At 44.2% G+C, this 19,112-nt stretch overlaps 1 protein-coding gene across 2 annotated transcripts in view; it reads left to right on the forward strand.

The window, feature by feature from the left end:
* Positions 1 to 7,016: 7,016 nt before the first annotated feature.
* SLC9A7 (solute carrier family 9 member A7) overlaps positions 7,017 to 19,112 on the forward strand; it is a 55,221-nt gene continuing 43,125 nt past the window's right edge. For both annotated transcript variants that reach the window (XM_015851188.3, XM_085532626.1), the window contains exon 1: positions 7,017 to 7,305. In XM_015851188.3, the coding sequence (XP_015706674.2) occupies positions 7,050 to 7,305 (256 nt within the window). In that variant the 5' untranslated portion in view covers positions 7,017 to 7,049. The remainder of the gene's footprint in view (positions 7,306 to 19,112) is intronic.

Genomic DNA, 19,112 nt, shown 5'->3' on the forward strand with positions numbered 1-19,112 from the left:
CTCGAGGGACTTTGAACCCTAAAAGGGGAAGTCAGTAATGACTGCTTCTGTTCTTCAAGGAGATAAGATCCACAAAATCAGGGAAATAGAACTGCTAACATTAAAAAAAAAATGTATTCCTCAACTTCAGGAATCACTGCAAGAAGATGCTGGAGGCTTTACTTCTGAGTACTCACTGCTATTTCTTCTTGCACTGCTGTTGCTGGTGCCTTATTTTTCTACATGAAAAAGCATGGGAAGATCAACAGCCACGTGCAATTAGTTTACAACAGAAGTATCGCTGTAAGACATTTGCTCTGCTGATCACTTGGAATTCCTGCTAAATTAAAAACTTTTCTCAGCCTTATCCTGTCAGTGGGACATTTGGGCCAGCATAAGCCTGACAGTAAGGCAGGACACAGAATAAACTATTGTGTATATGGTAGTACCTCTATAAGCATGGATTTTCCTCACTTGCATCAGATTGCTGCATGACTTTGATGGTGCCTTGGGCTTAATGCCACTAGAGGTCATGCAATGTACTTACTATCTAAGCTGCTTTTGAAAAAATGCTCTAATACTCCACATTTACTAGATGTATTTGCAGACACTGCTTTGGCCAGCTGGATGCCCCTGCTTTGCATGCATGTACCAACCATGCCACAGTATTGTGTGAATAGCACAAAATTGGGGAAGGATAAGAAACTAGGAATATGCAAATAACATTCATGTGGAAAACAGTCTTTGTAGTATGAAATATGCTATCCTTTAGAATAAGAAATAGGGAAATACAATCCAGTGTCCCATGAAACCCTCTGTTAACAGCAGCAGAAGTACTGACCTGACTACTATAATGCTGATTCTGCTAACATACCTGCCTTGGGTTTCTCCTACCTTTGTGATGCACCTTGAGATAATACTGACTGCAGCTTGAAGCAGCTGACAACTGTTCTCTGTGTTTTGATTTCAGGTTTTTTGGAGCCTTTGGCCAGCACCCTAACAATCAATGAAATAAACACCCCTTTCAATAGTGTCCATATTCTTCACAAATAGGCATGGTTTTGGGGAGCTGTCAGACTTCACATTCTGTCACAACATGGCCCAGACCCACTGTAATCATTAACATGGCAGACGCAGAGCTGTTGTGAGAGGGATCAACTGTTGGAACTGTTGGAACCAACATGCTTTCCCATGGAGCTTCCCATTGTCTATAATGAGGGCATTAAATCTTGCTCAGAGGCACTGTCCTCACCAGCTCAAGTCTGCTCATTAGGAAAGAAGAGCCATCTATCAGTATTGCCATTAGCTGAGCTTATCATAGAATCATAGAATTACCCAGGTTGGAAAAGACCTTGAAGATCATCAAGTCCAACCGCAGCCTAACCAGTACCCTAACTCTAACAACCCTCTGCTAAATCATATCCCTGAGCACCACATCCAAACGGCTCTTAAATGCATCCAGGGATCTCCAGATTTCCTACACAATTTGTCAAACACTGTAAAATGAGATCAGTAACAGTCAATCAATTGTTCAGTTTTTGCAATAATCAAAATCTACAACAAAATTGTTCTTACCTCTTGGAGGTAAGGGCTGCTCTCTTAAAATTTTGCCAGTCTGGGAAATTCTGGATATAAGGATTGCTACTAAAACTGATATTGCATTCATAATTTCACCACTAATAGTCTCATATCATTTCTTCATACATAAAAATAAATACATTTATGTATAGCTTCCTAAGACAGGTATATCCTTTTTCTTCTGTATGTCTAACTATGCCTAACTCACATTTCATATGTCTAGGGCACCTAATTCAGATGAAGCCGAGATACTTAGCATAACTTTACATGCAAATATTCACTTTCTACCCTATGCAGTGCCTACAGGCATAGCATATTGAGTGTAATCAAGATTTAATCAAACATAATTTTGGTATTCTTATGGCATTCTGGTCAAGAAAAGAACAGCAGGGTTTTCCAGGAGAGCTTTGTCAAAAGATATGGAATAGCTGTACAAATCTACTTGTAGAATACAGATAGTTTTTACCAAGCTTGAATGCCATAACACTGTGCTCATATCTTTCTCAGTCTTTCATCCTTTGCACTTTCGAAGTGAAGAAACCTTCCATAGGCATCGCTCCTGGTGGTGTCCAACTGACAGCAGAGAGCATCCATTTGCATGTTTGAAGCTTTGATGTTCAAATAACTCTTCCTAGAGGTAGACAAGATTAATTTTGCATGGGAGGAGGTCCAATTACGGCTCACGTGCCTCAGACAAGGCTCTACTCCACAGCTTTTTAATAATTATTATTATTCTGGCACAAGGCAAGCCCTGAGAAATAGAATATTCATGTGTTTAATTATGTATGGGGATGCAGAGGGGAGCGATGAAAACGGACCAGTGATCACTGAGCTGCTTCAAGCAGTTATAATATTGAAAGTGATAACCAAGTTGTGCACCTGCAGAGAATAATGAGCTCTCTTCTGCTGATGAATAAAGGGAAACCTGTTTGCCTGATAGAATGACATTACCCGATCTCATGAACAGCTAGAAGAGAAAAGCAATTTACTGGACAGGAGGGAGACAGCAAAGCCCACTCCTGTGGATAAAATTCCTACTCATATCCCTCTCTGGCATTTTTTGAATTTATCATGCCTTAAAAGTTGTGAGACGTGACTCTGTAGCAAGGAACAACTCTCACTCCTTGCAAATATGACAGAAGAGCTTCCTCTAGGTACACTTTTGTCTGCTAGAAAGGCTAATGTTGATTTCAGCAATCGTGTGATGAAAAAATGGCAGTTTTGACATTTCCTTTGATATCACGGAATCACAGAGTTATCAAGGTTGGAAAAGTGTGGGGATACAAGAAAAGCTGTTCAGAGCAGCAGCTGTGGAGCAAGATAAACAGCATGAGAACCAAGGACACCTCTGCAAGGAGAAGAAGAGTCTCACAGCTCTGATTGGATATGTGCCTGCATGGACAGTTGAAAAGTGTTTTGTAGAATGCTTTGTTGACATATAAGGTGTTTGGGAAAGTTGTAAGGGCGGATGGGAAAGTTAGAAAATAACAACTTGTGAAGGTATATAAGGGATGTGAGAACTTGTAATAAACGATTTGGATCGTTCACATCTGAGTCCGTGCCGAGTCGCTGCAGAAAAGACCTAGAAGATCATCCAGTCCAACCATTACCAGTACTTCCCAGCTAAATCATATCCCTCAACACAACATCCAAAAGTTTCTTGAACACCCCCATGGTCAGTGACTCCACCACCTCCCTGAGCAACCACATCTGTGCAAAACTGGTGCTAATAGAGAAACACGGCACAAATTCTGGCAGTTCCAATAGCGTGGAGATTCAACTGGCAAGAGGTTCATGATGGGTTGCCATTTTGAAAGCAAGGTGATGGGAGGCTTTGACATAAGGGGGAGAAAGGAAGGAATGTGATAAGGACTGTGTTATTCTGCAAGGTTATTCTGCATGCTAATCAACTTGACACCGCATTCTGGATTAATGTGGTAGAAGATTTGAGCGTGCAAAGGAAGCTGCACAAAGACATCGCATATCAAGATAGGAATTTGTTTGATTTTCCAGTTTGTTATAAGTGCAAGCAACTGGGAGCATTTCTCTATCAGAATCAGACCGATGAAGGCATGTTAGACCAGTGGAAATCTCAAAATGCTGTTTTCAGCAATACCATGTGCTACCCTAAACAAGAGCATAATACAGAAAAGGTCAGGATAGCAGCAGAAGTTCTTCAGTGTGTTTGATGAGAGGTGAACAATGCTACCACCAGGAGATCAGGGACAGAGCAAGGTCTGACAGTAACATTTGGCATTTGCCTAACATCATATTACACAACTGTAGGATCAAGAATAAACACAAAGGGAGTATTATGTGCTAACAGTGAATTACATAACAAAGGAAATGATAAAACTGCTGAACAGTCCCACAGTCTGAACTCGTCAATGACAGAAAACTGGTTGGCAAAAGGAATGGCACACGCTGATCCATATCTATAGCCATGGCATTTTGGTTACATACTTGTGAATCAATCCTAGCAGTCACTCTCTGCAAATGCACCTATTTATTCATATTTTGTACCAATATACTCCCATGTCCCTCCAGGTATGGCTGAGTTTAGCTGAATTACTAGATCTTGTCCCTTGCCATCTCTATGCGCAATTTCATAACTTTAGTTTCAAGACTCTTGTTATGGAGTCATCTCTAGAGTTATCTCTAGTAAACTGGGATTGAAGCTAATAAAACAAGTAAATGAGAGAGTGTGTCCAAAACTGAAGGCCTTACTTGAATGCAGAAGGCAAGATGGCTAGGGAGTAAGAAGAAAAGGGACATCTTGTGACTTGCAAGCAGTTTTATTTTTCCCTCTCAACAACAAAAGCATAAAAATAAAAAGGAAGCGGAACAGTGAAAGGCTTCTGGGATACGTAGTTATTTTTCTTCTGAGAACCAGGAACACAGAAATACTTACAATCCACGAAACTGGAGTATTAACTCTTTAACTCTCAGTGCTCTACATGATGTTATGATGTGGAATACTGATAACAAAAGAGTTATAAAACCTTGACAACTCAGCTGTGATCCCGCCTGGCCATTGCCTTGCATCTCCATTATACATATTTATGTCTTAAGTGAGAACTCTCAGGCATCAAGCAGAACTAAGACATTTGACCAGGACAAGAGGGAAGAAAGCAGGAATAAAACAAAAGGGCCACTTGGCTAGATGAGCAGTCTGACTACTGCAGTGTACATTGCGGCCTCTAAGCAGAGGTAAGTAACATCCTAGTGCCATCTGTAGGCACGTGAAGAAGGTTCAGTACAAACAGCACGGGAAGGCAGGCAGAGACCTGCTAAGAGGTCTGGAGCACAGCTGTACCAAAGAGTTACTGTGGGGATGAAGTGCACCTAGTGGTGATGTTGCTGCTATTCCCAATGGACACACAGTCGCATCCATGTCATTCAGGGTAGGGATGAGTTACACCCAATTTTATGCACAACAGTGGTGAACATAGACATTTATGCAATAAAAGTATTTTGGGACAGTACCCAGTGACGTACTGCTTTCAGTGGAGCTGTCCATAGGATGAGGTCATAGAATAGGTCGAAAATGACTTCACAGATCATCCAGTCCAACCATCATATTGACCATATTGACAATAGCAGGATGCGGGGAAATGGTTTTAAGTTAAAAGAGGGAAGATTTAGGTTGGATGTTAGGGGGAAGTTCTTCACTAGGAGAGTGGTTAGGCCCTGGAACAGGCTGCCCAGGGAGGTTGTGGATGCCCCGTCCTTGGAGGTGTTCAAGGCCAGGTTGGACGGGGCCCTGGGCAACGTGATCTAGTAAAGGTGTATGTTTGGTGGCCCTGCCAGGCAGGGGGGTTGGAACTACATGATCCTTGACGTCCCTTCCAATCCGGGTCATTCTGTGACCCACCATGCCCACTGCCCACATTCCTCAGTGCCACATCCACACGGTTCTTGAACACCTCCAGGGACAGCGACTGCACCACCTCCCTGGGCAGGCTGTGCCACTGCAGCACTGCTCCTTCTGAGAAGAAATTGTTCCTAATATCCAACCTGAACTTCCCCTGGCACAACTTGAAGCCATCCCCTCTCATCCCAGATGATGCCTGGGCAGAGGTGACAAGAACAGTGCAGCAGTCCAAACACTTGTAAGTGTGGTGATGTGCTCATGGTAGCACTGACAAGCCAAACTATGGCCGAATGTTTTCTCCCACAGTGAACAGTGCTGAGAAAAGAGTAAAACTGAGTTACTGCATTGAAGTATTAAAAGAATTGCCTTGGTATTACTGCTGCTGACTGGAGAGCAAGAGGCGTTGTATATCCAACCCACAAGGATGTTGAAGGGTACAACAAACTACTGATGAAAGACTTTGCAATATGCAACTGAAGATGCTGACAACAGTTCAGCCGAGAGGTAGATGGAGTTATGACACCAATATACATTTTTTTCTTAAGAAAACCCACTTCACACTAAGGGACAGACATCACTCAGCACGAGGCAGCACATGATAAAGAGCGAAGGAGAAGAGAGTCTATTACCGCCATTCATCTTTTTATTTTACAATTTTATCAGCTTTGCACTTGTTTAGCTCTGTACTACACACCTGTAGGCTGCTGTGATACTGTAGGCTGTCACACCCTGAAGACTTCAGAGGTGTAATGCTCCCATTGTAGCAGCAACGTTCATTTTAAATGTGCAATTAAACATAACGCAGCCTGGAGGCAGTAATCCTCAATAGTTTGTAGGTTTAAGAACTGGGTCTTCGGGGCAAATTAATGCTTTTCATCTCTAAGAGGCTTACAAACGAGGACACCACTGATATAAACTTTCACTGTTGTGCTGTCGAGATATAGATAATTGTATGCAACTGCACTGGATTTTGAAGGCGGAAGAGTTTGTATAAATAACACGTTTAAAATAAAAATGTGGATTTGCATAGCTGTCACCTTGAAAGGGTTCTAAAAAAGGCCCTTCTAAACAAAACCGAGTGTGCAATAAGAGGCGATGCCAGCTCCTCAAGCAAGAGGAGTGACAGCTCGGGGGGAGCACCCCAGTGAGTATTAAAAGGAGAGGGGGGTGCAGTAACATTTAGGCAGAGGACAGCCCTAACTCAAAGGAAACTAAAGGAGAAAGTTCCTATTTTGGCAGGAGCACCCGAACGTTCCCTCTTCTTCTGTCAGAACTTTGGGAAGCGGGGACGGTGCCGCGTGGGGACGGCGACCTCCATCCCGTTGCAGGTGCCGCAGAGCACAGCTCCGGCCTACCTCAGGCTCCGCCAAACCCCATTCCCAGCCGGGGGCGATGCGCTGCCCGCCCCCACACGGAGCTCAGCGTTCGGCCACCCCCAACCGCGTAGCCCACTCTCGGCACCCCACGGGCGGCCGCAACCAGGAGGCGGCGCTGCTCGGGCCGGCGCCTTTAAGGGCCCGGGAGGGCGGTGGGCGGGATCCCGCTCTTCGGGGCCGCCCCCGCTGCTCCCCGCCGGCGGCCGGGCAGAGGGCAGCGCCCGCGGGCGGGAGCCGCGGCCATGGCGCTGCCGCTGCTCGTCCTGCTGGGAGCCGGCGGGCTGCTGGCGGCTGAACGGAGCGGCGGTGGCGGCGGCGGTAGCAGCAGCGCCATGGAGGAGCTCGCCACCGAGCAGGAGGCGGAGGAGAGCCACCGGCAGGACAGCGTGAGCCTCCTCACCTTCATCCTGCTGCTCACCCTCACCATCCTCACCATCTGGCTCTTCAAGCACCGCCGCGTCCGCTTCCTCCACGAGACGGGGCTCGCCATGATCTACGGTGAGCGGCGGGCCTGGCTCCGCGGCCGGGCCCCGGGCGGGTGCGGCGCCCGCGGGGGGCACCGCGGGGCTGGGGGTGCCCGGTGCCTCTTGTCACGGAGACGAGGGGAGATGCAGCCTCCGGTTCGTGCGGGGCGGGAGGGCCGGCGCCACACGCGGAGCCGTGACCTGTCATCGTCCTACCGCTCCTGCAGCTGGCAGGCCGTGCCGTTCCGCACCCGCTGGGACGGACTGGGGGCGGCTGGAAGCCCCGGGCCGTGCCGGTCATCGATGGCTGCTGATCCATCGCGGCGCCCTCCTGTCATCCTGAGCCCCTGGGCGCTGTGGTGCCTGCATCCCGCCCAGCCCTCGGGGAAGTGTCTGAGCTGGCGGCCGCAGACGCTCCTTCCATCCCTGGAGCCGTCTTTGCACAGCGGCCGGGCGCTGCGCTGCCCCTGTCAATGACAGCGAGGTGCTGCCAACTTATGCAATTGGATTTGGTGCGTGGTTTGATGCACGGAGAGCAGCGGAGCCGGCGAGGAGCAGCCATCCATTTAAAAAATGATTTGTCCGCCCGCGATTGGTTACCGCCTCGGTGCCACAGGCCCTTCTTCTCGTTCATTAGCTAAATCCTTTATTGCTGGAACCGTGTGAAACACCTCCCCAGTGCTGCCTGGGGTGAGCGTGCTCGGGGTAACCACAGCTGAGAGATCCCACACTCAAAGGGTAGGGAAGGAGCTGTTTCCTCCTTGATAGGTACCGCTGCTTTTCCTCCCTGATGGGTGCTGCTGTGATCTCTGTGATTGCTTGCAAAGCAGTGGAATTTTCCTCTGCTGATGCCTCTCTTTAAGCCATCCCAATTTGCTCTTCCTCACTGGTACCTTTGGTGCATTGCCGTGCGTTTCACGTATGCTCGTTGCTGGAAACTGACAAATTAAAGATGGGAGATATGAGTAAATAATGCACCGGCAATAATAATCCTTAGGAGCTAAACGGTGCTCGGGAGGTGGTAGATTAACTGTGCAAATGCTGATTGGAAGTGACAGCAAGGCTGTATTGAAGATGTTATTTAGGTATCACCTTGGTGTTGTCACCTTCAGGAGCTGCTGTAAGGCCATGTCGGTGATCTGGGTGTCGTGCTTCATGGCAGAAATCCTGTGTGCCTGGAGAGCTGATGGTCTGTAGTACCCAGATGCCCGGGTTGCCCTGTTGGTTGGGTGGGCTGTGAGGGAAGAACTGTTCAAGTGGAAAAATTCCTGCCTCTCATTAAACCCAAATGAGTTTGCTATAACTTCCACTTCCTGAGCCATGAAATTGCTTCTGGATTCCCAGTTTGATGTCTTAATGCTGAAATTCTGTACTCCCTTCTAGCTTCTTGCTATCAGAGATCCCTCCCTGAGCTCAGTGGGAGCTGGGTGGCGCGGTGCTGGATTGAGACAGTGAGAGGAGCAGCTGCCTCCAGCCAAGACCTCTCACCAATATTTCTGACTTATCTCTTCTGGGAACCCCGCTACCAGCACATCCTGTTCCACTTTGATATTTCTTTGATTTGGTCACACGTCTGTTAAAGAAAGTATGTGTTTTACTCAGCTAAGAGGAATTGTGGCCCTGATGATGCTGCTGGTGCTGCTAAAGTTCACGTTTCTTCCAGCCTTGGAGCAGCATGCTTTGTGTTGTCAGTGGAGCAGGAGGCTGTAACTGATAGTCTCAGTGTAGTGGTCCATGACCCAGTCCTTGATGCAGCCAATGCTGCTGCTGTGGCCAGGCTTGATGTGTTATGCAGATTTGTAAGGCGAGTTGCTTTGCTCCTTAAGGCCATGAAGATCATAACACAATCTTTCCGTGCTTCTTGTTGTTGTGTGTTGTCACTGCCTCTTCAACAGACACTGCTTGTCTGGTTGTGTTATGCTGACTTGCTAAATGTCTTCCTCTGGAAATGCCTGTTGAGATATAAAACAACCTGAAGTTTACATGGATGCTTAATGACTTACAGGGCTGCCTTTTTATGCGGTGTATGACTTAACATCTTATTTTTGATCAGGCAGTGTGGAAGTCCCAGAGTGGAAGGTGAAGGGATCTTAACCAAAACTGCAGGTTCACGTTCAGTGCAGACTTTAATTGATTACACACCAAGTCATTGCACTGTGCTTATGCACGGGTTATTCCAGAAGATGCGTTTGGCTTATAAAGTGCTAAATACAACTGAATTCTGGTTTTCAAGCTTTAACAGGAATGTCGCTCTTCTGTGGTTGCCTGACCAACCATAATACTATTGCAAGTAATTATAGAGCAATTAAGGACTTCAGGCTTTGTTGACACATATATGCCAACTCATGACAGTGGCTGTGATGATCACTTTACACTGCTGTGAGTTCCAAGGGTAAAACATCCTGGCCTGTGCTCTCCCTGAGCTGTGTGAGGCTGCTGTGTTGGGGGCTTGCCTTGCTCTGTGAGGAGTGTTGGGGAACTGCGAGGTGTGAGCTATATACCCTGAGAGCACTGGAAAGAGCTCAGTGAGGGCAAATGGTGGTGGCTTCTGGTGTCCTGCTCTGGGGACAGCGGCTCTCATGCGGATGTGTTCCAGCTGTATCGCAGCCATCAAGCAACTACCTTGTCCCTTTTGGTAAGTGACAACTTAGGCAACTGGCAGCCCACGCATAGCACAGGTGCTGATCCTGCTGGACTGTAGAGCTGCTGTTGAGCTGAGTGTGGGCTGCACCTTGCAGCGCTGTGGGCTGGCTGCCTGCCCTGGTTCTCACTTCTTCTCCTTCTATTGTGTGCCTCTCCCTTCTCAGCCCTGCTACTTCTGAAGGTCACATGCTGCCAGAGCAACTCTATCAATGCCTGGCTTTGTAGCATGCAGGTAAGCTGAGGTGGCAAGGTCACTTGTTACACTTCTAATGAAAACCGTACTCTACATCTGAAAATGAAAGCAAAACCGGACTTTTGTTTGAAGAAAAACAATATTAAATGTCATGAAATGTCAGCTGCCTTTTGCAAATGAGAAATTAGAGATGTTCAGGGGGGAAAAAACAAACTAGATTTAATCTGAAATACTCAGTATTAGACTAGATTCTCTTATCCAAAGAGCAAATACAGAAAGGCCTGTTCTTATCGCATTGCACTGCAGCGCTTGCTGTTCCAGTTCTAAGCTGCAGATATGCTGGAGGTGACCTAATGCATCTCTATGAACATCAAAATAATGGCTTTGTTGGCATTTAATAAGCCACTTTTATGTAGGCATTCTAATATTAGATTTGGGAGCATAATTCCAAGCACTCGACTTCAAGAACACTATCCTTTCTTTGGCAAGCTGCATGTTCTTTTAAATTAGTTGATACAGACATTCCAAGTGAGTTTTGCTCTATTTGTTGACTGCTCAGGATGTTCTATCAAATCAGCACCAGTCTACCCTTCCGATCACCGGTATGAGACAAGAAGAGAGAAATGAAAGCTTTGTATTTCCTCTGTATAAGAAATCCTTACCAATCCTTGCTGATAGTGTAACTGGTTTCTGAAGCTAGTACTGCTCTACAACACCAGGCTGTTGCTGCAAGAGAGAAACAAATCCTGCAGAGCTCATACATGTTCTTGCCTTGCACTCGTGTGTCTGCACAGTGCGTGGCTCTGTTGATAATGGTGTGCTGAGCTGGAGACAGGTAACCTGATGTCTGGTGCATAGGTTTGTTATCAGACAGTAGTATTCTTCTTTCCTGCAATAGAAATAGAACTGTAAACAGATCCTCTGAGGAATCTCCCTAAAATAACACTACGTCTGAGTTCAGGACAGGCTGAGGGAGTTGGGTTAGTTCAGCCTAGAGAAGAGAAGGTTGTGGGGTGACCTCATTGCAGCCTTTCAATACCTGAAGGGAACATACACCCAGGAGGGGAGTAAACTCTTCGAAAGGGCTGATAATAGCAGGACACAGGGAAATGGTTTTAAGTTAAAAGAGGGAAGATTCAGGTTGGATGTTAAGGGGAAGTTCTTCACTAGGAGAGTGGTTAGGCCCTGGAACAGGCTGCCCAGGGAGGTTGTGGATGCCCCGTCCTTGGAGGTGTTCAAGACCAGGTTGGACGGGGCCCTGGGCAACCTGATCTAGTAAATGTGTATGTTTGGTGGCCCTGCCAGGCAGGGGGGTTGGAACTACATGATCCTTGAGGTCCCTTCCAACCCGGGTCATTCTGTGATTCTGTGATCTTTAAATGTTGAACTCTTCCAGCAGCCTCAGCCCTTGTTACAGATGAGAAGACTGAAAAGGGGAAAATGATTGATTGTATAAAAGCTGTCAACTCCTACAGGCTGTCCGAAGACGCTTCTTGGGTGCTGATGGTGTCATTCTTTCAGTGCCGCCTTACTTAGGAATTGAGCTCCATGCTTCTGGGAGATGAATGCATCCGAACAGGTCTGGGTTTTCAGTTGTTTCATTTTGCTTTGGTGAGCTGGGACTTTCCTTTATGGGTAACAATGGAAGGGTAAGAGAAAGCATTTTCTTGCCCATGTGAGTGGTGCATAATCTCACTGCTGGATTTGCCAATATAAAGTTAACATAAACCTGAGGCAAAGTAGAACAAACAATCTGGACGTGGTTCTTTCTGATAGTTAATTGAAAAAATGAATGTGCTGGACTGAAGTGATTTTTAGCATTACACTCTATTGCAGTGTCTTTTATATTACTTTGTCACTATGTGCTAAAGGAACACCAAAGCATCGTAATAACCAAGTCACCTTCACAAGCAGCAATTAGATGCACAGCGGGGTGCTTTCAGAAGTGCCTCTGGTTCATCTGTACAGCCAGTCCTGGGCAGTGCTTAGGTGCTGCAGTGCAACCTATGAAACTCTTTTCTACATGACTGTACGACTTGGGCTCACTGTCATAGATAGGAACTACAGGGTCCTGCTCCTGCTCTTGGCAAAGCTGCTCCCTTTCCAAACCTACTCTATGGAGTAACAACATCTTAGAGTTGGGTGAAGCCTTTCTCTTGCTCTATTAAGGTGATATTTCCATTCCTCACCCCCTCTCTCTTAACAACCAATTCCTTGTTTGAGTCTGTCCATCTGCTCTCCCTCATTAGAAAACAGAAATCTGGAAGCAGGAGCTGCAAGTCAGCCAACCAAAATAATAAATAGGTGAGACTCAGAGCTATGATGTGTTAAGGGACAATTCATTCTTCCTGCAGATGATGCAGTCGTTCTCTGGCCCTTTACAGCTTGCTGTGTACCATGGGCGTTCTTTCCTTGCTGACTGCTGTAAGTCCTGCACTGAGCTGTTTCTATGTGTTCAGGAGAAAACCTCAGTATTTCTCTCAAGGCTGTTAACTTCCACTTTGACAGACAGAAATAGTGGCTTGGATATATATATATACACATATATATATACCCATTTAAGTGTTTTAGTGAGTCCTGATTTGTGATTCAGGATTAATGTTCTATCCCCACTTATAACTGAATACAGCCTTTCTCCTGCTTTAAACTAAGTGGTGTCTGTTGAAAGGAATGTGATACAAGCAATTATTTTTTAGAAGGGCATTTATCTTGAACAGTCTTTAGCAGTGCTGTAAAAATGCACAGTTGTTCTCAGCAGATCAGATCTCTTCTGTCTCTGCTGAAGATGGGTAATTTAGTTCAAATGTACTGCTTTTTTTTTTCGCCCCCTATTAAAAAACACTTCAGCCTGCAATTAACTGAGTGTGAACGAATAAAAGAGAAATGATATAAAATTGCTTTTTCGTTCATGCCCTGATATCAGACAATTCACTTCACTTAGAAATGCCAAAAGGCCTCTAAAAGCTGTGAGGAAGGAGCTGGGTTTTATTGGAGTAGAGATGGTCAAAGACTCCCCCTCAATTAGAGCAGAGCAGAGAAAGGTGAACTGTGCTCTTAGCAGAGGGAGGCATGTGATGTCTGTGCTTTCTTCCTGGCTGTAGCATTTCATGTTTAGCTTCAAAAGCTGAGTTTAAGCTCTGAATTCCTCTTGATACCTCTGCAGGCGTGAGAAAAACATGAAATAAGATTGTCCCTGACCCAGTGTATTTCCCAGCTACTGGCTTTGCCATTTGTCATGTGCTTACTGACTGTGTCCTATTATTTCTTCTTGGAGTATTTATCCATGAGATAACCTGACTATATTCCTTAATTTGTCCCCTCAGTGAGCAAACTAATGGTGCTGAGCCCCAGCATTTGCCTTACTCTGTGACAGGAGAACATGCTTGCTTGAACTTCAGAACCTACACGTCTTCTGCTGTAGAGCTGAATACTTCCAGAATTAGTATTCAACAGTCTTCAGAAGTTGGGCTTAATGGATTTTGAGCTCCTGGACTGGTCCAGAGGGATGTTCCACATGGGATGGAAGGAGCATTTGTTGTGAAATGATGCCTGAAGTTGGTATCCCTGGCTGCATTGGAGTTCTGCAGTTCTGGGAAATAGAAAAATAAGCAAGGAGGAGGAAAACTGGAACAAATGGTTCTGTGTTGTGGAATCAGTATCCTGTCTTTTCTCCAGCATTGCTTGATGTTCGTGTATTTAGAGCAGAGGACAGTAAGTGTGTGAGGCCTTCCACACACACTTCTGATAAGGTCAGCAGTAATACCCTTTCTTGGCTCAGACATGAAGCAGGCACTTGCACTTGTTTAGCTTGCCTTCAAGCTTTATACTCTGTTACAGTCATGAGTGTAGCACAGTATTAACATTTTTGTAATATCCTTCTGCAGTCCTGGTGTCTTGCAGGTAGCATATTCCCATTGGGTACTATTCAACAAGAGTAGGTTTTTGGAAAGAGGTAACTGATTTGTACGCATGATAGTGGAAGTGAGTTATCCTGTGCCCTAGAGTAGGCTTTCAATTGAGTAACTGAGTATCAGTGCAATCTTAGCCTGAACATTACTGTTCTTCATCTCTTGGCAAACAGATTATGAAGCTGATTTTTATCTCTAGAAGCTTTTAACCTTTAAACCTCTTAAACCACATTTGCGTGAGTTAGAGCAATATGTTTGTTCTCCATCCCAGATACATTCTTCAGATTTTGGGAGCTTGAATGGGAAGATTCTGTTTTTGTACCAGCTTTAATTTTTTCTCTGACGTTCTGGCTTAGTAAGTTGTCAGGGAGTTTGCTGCTTCCAAATCTGTCTGTCTGACAAGGAGTCACTTTAAAACACATAGAAGTTTCTTGGGCTTCCCTTCCCTTCCCTTCCCTTCCCTTCCCTTCCCTTCCCTTCCCTTCCCTTCCCTTCCCTTCCCTTCCCTTCCCTTCCCTTCCCTTCCCTTCCCTTCCCTTCCCTTCCCTTCCCTTCCCTTCCCTTCCCTTCCCTTCCCTTCCCTTCCCTTCCCTTCCCTTCCCTTCCCTTCCCTTCCCTTCCCTTCCCTTCCCTTCCCTTCCCTTCCCTTCCCTTCCCTTCCCTTCCCTTCCCTTCCCTTCTTTAGAGAACCATAAAAAAGAGTTTATTTCTCTTGCTGGCAAATACTTGAGTGTATTTATTTCAACATTTCCAATTTCAGACACTGATGGTTTGGAGATCTCCTCCAAAATTTAAATCATACAACAGTTATTTCTTCTTCTCCCCACTTCAAACAAATAATTAAGGCTTTCATTGTGTCAAGTGCTTTCCATGTCAGACACCTGTGTTTTGTCAACCTTAATTAGGGTTAGAGGAAACTTTGCATTAGATATTGTAGGATACATATGGCAGAGGCCCTGTGCCAAAGACTGTAAAGTCAAGGCAGGAGGTGCAAATACAATGTATTTTGTTTATTAACACTTTCCTGATGAAGCTAAAGCTCTGCTTCAGGGCCATGATCTTTTAGCTACTGTTTCATCTTACAGCTGTATTCTTTTTATTAAACAAGCAGTAACAACCGCAGAGGAAATTAACCATCTAAAGTGTTTGGTTTGTTGCCATCACTGGCCAGAGTCACTGTTTCTCTGCTACCAGACTTTCAGCGTTAGGTTATAACAGCCACAGCTCTGGGAAAAACTGGGGAGTCCAGTTTTTTACCCAAGATGTATCCAATAACATATCTTAATGCTGACAATTTTGGCTCCTGTTTGTATACCAAGCCTAATTTTTCTGTCCAAACGAAAAACCTTTGCTATTTTCCCTGCTTCTTGTGACCATGCAATTGGCTTAAGAACAAAGAGGCTGAAATAACATTTTCCTACCCCTCTGCTGCCACCATCTTGTCTGTCACACATGCCGGTTCCTTGAGTGCTGCTGATGTGATCTGTGCTTGCTTTCTCCTGCAAACTATTTAAGCTTTGTACGTTCTTCCTTGGCAACTATATTTATGCATTTATTCCTACTTAACAGCAACAGCTCAGGCTTTCATTGCAACACTGATTTTTTTTCAGTGTTATCCAGGTGTGGGAGAACTGTGTTCAGACTTATCTTTTGCTGCAGTGTGAATCCTAAGTAACTCTTTTTCCTAGACCCTCTCTTGTTTTGTTCCTCTGTTCTCAGCTGCCCTCCTGGTTCCATGGGTATTGGTATAGATTTTTTTCATTTATATCGGAAGTATCAATGCTTTTGTGAAATGAAAGATACCATTGTATCTAGGAATGCTTAATTACAATAGTAGTTGAATATATTTTAGTGTAACCTGCTAAATAGACTGTATCAAAAGCAAGACCAGCTTTTTAGTCCTTCAACTCATGGAAGGCTTCAAGTTTGGCTCGTAGGCAAAGTATAAACTCTTCATCTGTAAGAAGAAAACTTACACAGAATCACAGAGTGGTCTGTGTTGGAAGGGACCTCAAGGATCATAAAGCTCTAACCCCCCAGCCATGGGCAGAGCCACCAACACACTTACTACTCCTTACCAAGGTTATGCTGTTGAATTCTTTTGGAACAGCAAGTGAGGAAATCAGCTGGATTTGTAGTGTTGGATTATAAGGAACTAGAAAAAGTAGGGTTTTTGAGGATCTGTTCTACTGAGATTTCAGGATCCATAATTGCAGAAAGAAGGCAGTACTTAAGAACAAGAACTGTCTGCTTTTGCAGCAATGGCAAAGTGCCAGAATCCAAGTCCTGCAGTGTCTGCATTGTGTTTTCCTGATGTTGAGATCCTTGAACTGGTCACATTCCTGACCCACGTACTACATACATGCCACAGAGCTGAATGACTCTCTTTCCAGATCAGCCTGTTCTTGGGTAACACTGTGTGTCTGAACACAGAAACTGTTTCCTGATGCTTTGCTAAATCAGTGATAGCGTTTTCTTTGTACTTGATTTAGTCTGATAAATATGCTTTTAAACATTCAGACAGCATATATAGATAGTCATATATGTGTGTGTGTGTATATATATATATATATATATATATGTATATATATATATGTATGTATGTATGTATAAAAGTATACATACTTTTTTCTCCTAAAACATTGACTAAAGAAACTTAAGTGCCTTCTTCCTATTATTCTGCAACACAATAAACTGAGGCTGTGTGTAACAGAAAATTTAAGAGGTCTGTAAATCCTACATTGCCATTGATCATGTATTTATTTCAGTTTGACGCATCTTAAGTAATCATTATTTATACTCCTAACATCCTAACATTCACAGTTCTTACTGTAGGCATTTTACCCATTGCGTAGTATTTGCTTAAGGAACTTGAAAGAGCATCTGGTTGACAAGTCTGAATTTCTTAGGAATCCCTGAGTGGGCAGAGAGACGTTCAGTGATGCTCCCAGCAGATGTGTTTGGGGCCTGCTGCAAAGGGTTGAGAAGACATGACTGATTCTTGGTAGCAGCTGTCCACCACAGGTCTATTCCTTATTGCTTACGTTCAGAGTTTATAGTTACTACATTTGTGGTATAGAACTGGGCTTACTGTGATCTGGTAAATGCTTTTCCAATGATCTTGCAGTTCCATCTGTCAGCATTCGGTATTAATAACTAGGCGCATCTTTTCTATTTTGCTGTTACAACAATCCTGTAGAGTCCAGCTTTCCTCAGTGTTCTCTTATTGCTTCTGAAATATTTTCTTCTGACATAAATAATGTAGCGGTAGTCCAAATAGTCCAGTTGCTTTAGTGTGATAAATAGCTCTGATCCGAAAACTGATCCTTCACATTTGTTGTCTTTATATATAACAACTTCCTGTAAGGAGCAGCTCCCTAATTTGATCTTCCATTTATTGTTGCTTAACCGGTTCATATTTCATAACAAGTTCTCATGCTTAAACTGATACAGCCTTATTAAAAGCTTTGAAATTAAGAACTCCAGTGAATATATATCCACCGGTTTATTGTATAATCTATTTTTAGAATTTGGGAGATGGTATTTTATTCACATTGTGTTACAGCAAAAGTACTGTAGCAGCTGCTTTGCCTGCTGCTGAGGGAAGGCTCCTTGATGTGGAAGTTCTCTTGAAGTCTTTGGCATGAATAGACATCACAGCAGTAACTTAAGAGCTACTTTAATTGTTATGGTTTCAGAACGTATCAGTGTCAGGACCTGACATAAACTTACTGTCTGTGTAGAAGCAGCAGAATGTTCCACAGTAAAAGTGTAAGAGCACTTTGGCATACCAGTAACCTAGTTCTATTTCTGTCATTCCCTCCTTCTGTGATCTATTGATCCCCAGGTAAAAATGGGTGAGGAAAGGTCATCATTATAGTGTAACTGGGAGCAAGGGTGCAAAGGAACCAAATTTATACAGAAGCATTTTGCAGCTTTTAAAGTTCAGCATCTGGATGTTCTAGTGCTTTGTAAACCCTTTTTTACTTAAGTTCCTCTATTTTCCTGTTTTTTCAGAGCACGTACCTTTGTGCAGATCAGCAAATCTTCAATAGATGCTTTGAAAAGCCTGGATTTTCTTTGGATGGGTTTATATTGTAGCCCCGCTGCTGTTCCTTCCAATCTAAAGAAAGCCTGCATTCATAAGGCTTACTGCATCTGTGAAGGATGAAGAACAAGTGGAATGATGAACTCTGGTAGTCGTGAATGGCTGGATTGTCCCAGACACTTGTTCAGCTGGCAGTATATTGTGATGTATTTGGGCTGGCAAAAACGTTAGCTTTGGGGAACATACTGGTTTTATTAAAAGCATAAAAGAGTACTCAGAGGGAATATATTCTAAGACAGCATTTGATGTACTGGTGTATCCTTCACTCAAGTGTGATTTGTTTATTTCTCAGTAAAAGCTTGGAACTTCAGATTTTAGTTCTACTTTCCATTGTTGGCTGTGCTTGTCTTATCAGACAGATCTTACCAAAAAGCTACTTGCAGTTTTGAGTGGGATGCTGCATTTTTGTTACCCCAAGACCAGTGGAGAAGAAAAACCTTATCATCTTGATTAGTACTTGAATTGATTCTGGAGCCTGTTACATTTCCCCTGTTCCCAGGTAGGATTAGTACTGTGGACCAAGAGTTCCACGCTTTGGGTATTCACTTTGCTGATTCTGACATGGTGGCTGACAGTAAATGGTGTTCTTGATAAAGCACTTCAGTGGTCCTATCCCCAGTGATATTATTCTCTTCTACACACTGTGCTGATGAGGAGTAACTGGTCATGGGGAGGCTGCTATACTGTTGTGTAGCATGTGTTGACTTCACAGTTGCTCCTGTATCAGACCAACTAAATAGAATTGCATGTTAACAGCTTGCTCTTTATATAGCAATCTGGTTTAGCTACTACCAGTACTTCAAACATTAGGAGTCTAGAACAACTCTTAAAGTAAAGGATTAGAATGAGTTACAAAGTATTTTGTAAAGTATTGTTAACTATTGTGCCAGGCACTGACTTCACATCAGAGTAAACTTGTATTGTGACTAGGGCTTTCAGTTCCATCATTGCCAGATGACTTAGGAAATGCCCAGACAAAACATAACACC

The sequence above is a fragment of the Coturnix japonica genome, chromosome 1 (genome assembly GCF_054131305.1).
Source record: "Coturnix japonica strain WE chromosome 1, WE-NBRP24, whole genome shotgun sequence".
Lineage (NCBI taxonomy): Eukaryota > Metazoa > Chordata > Aves > Galliformes > Phasianidae > Coturnix > Coturnix japonica.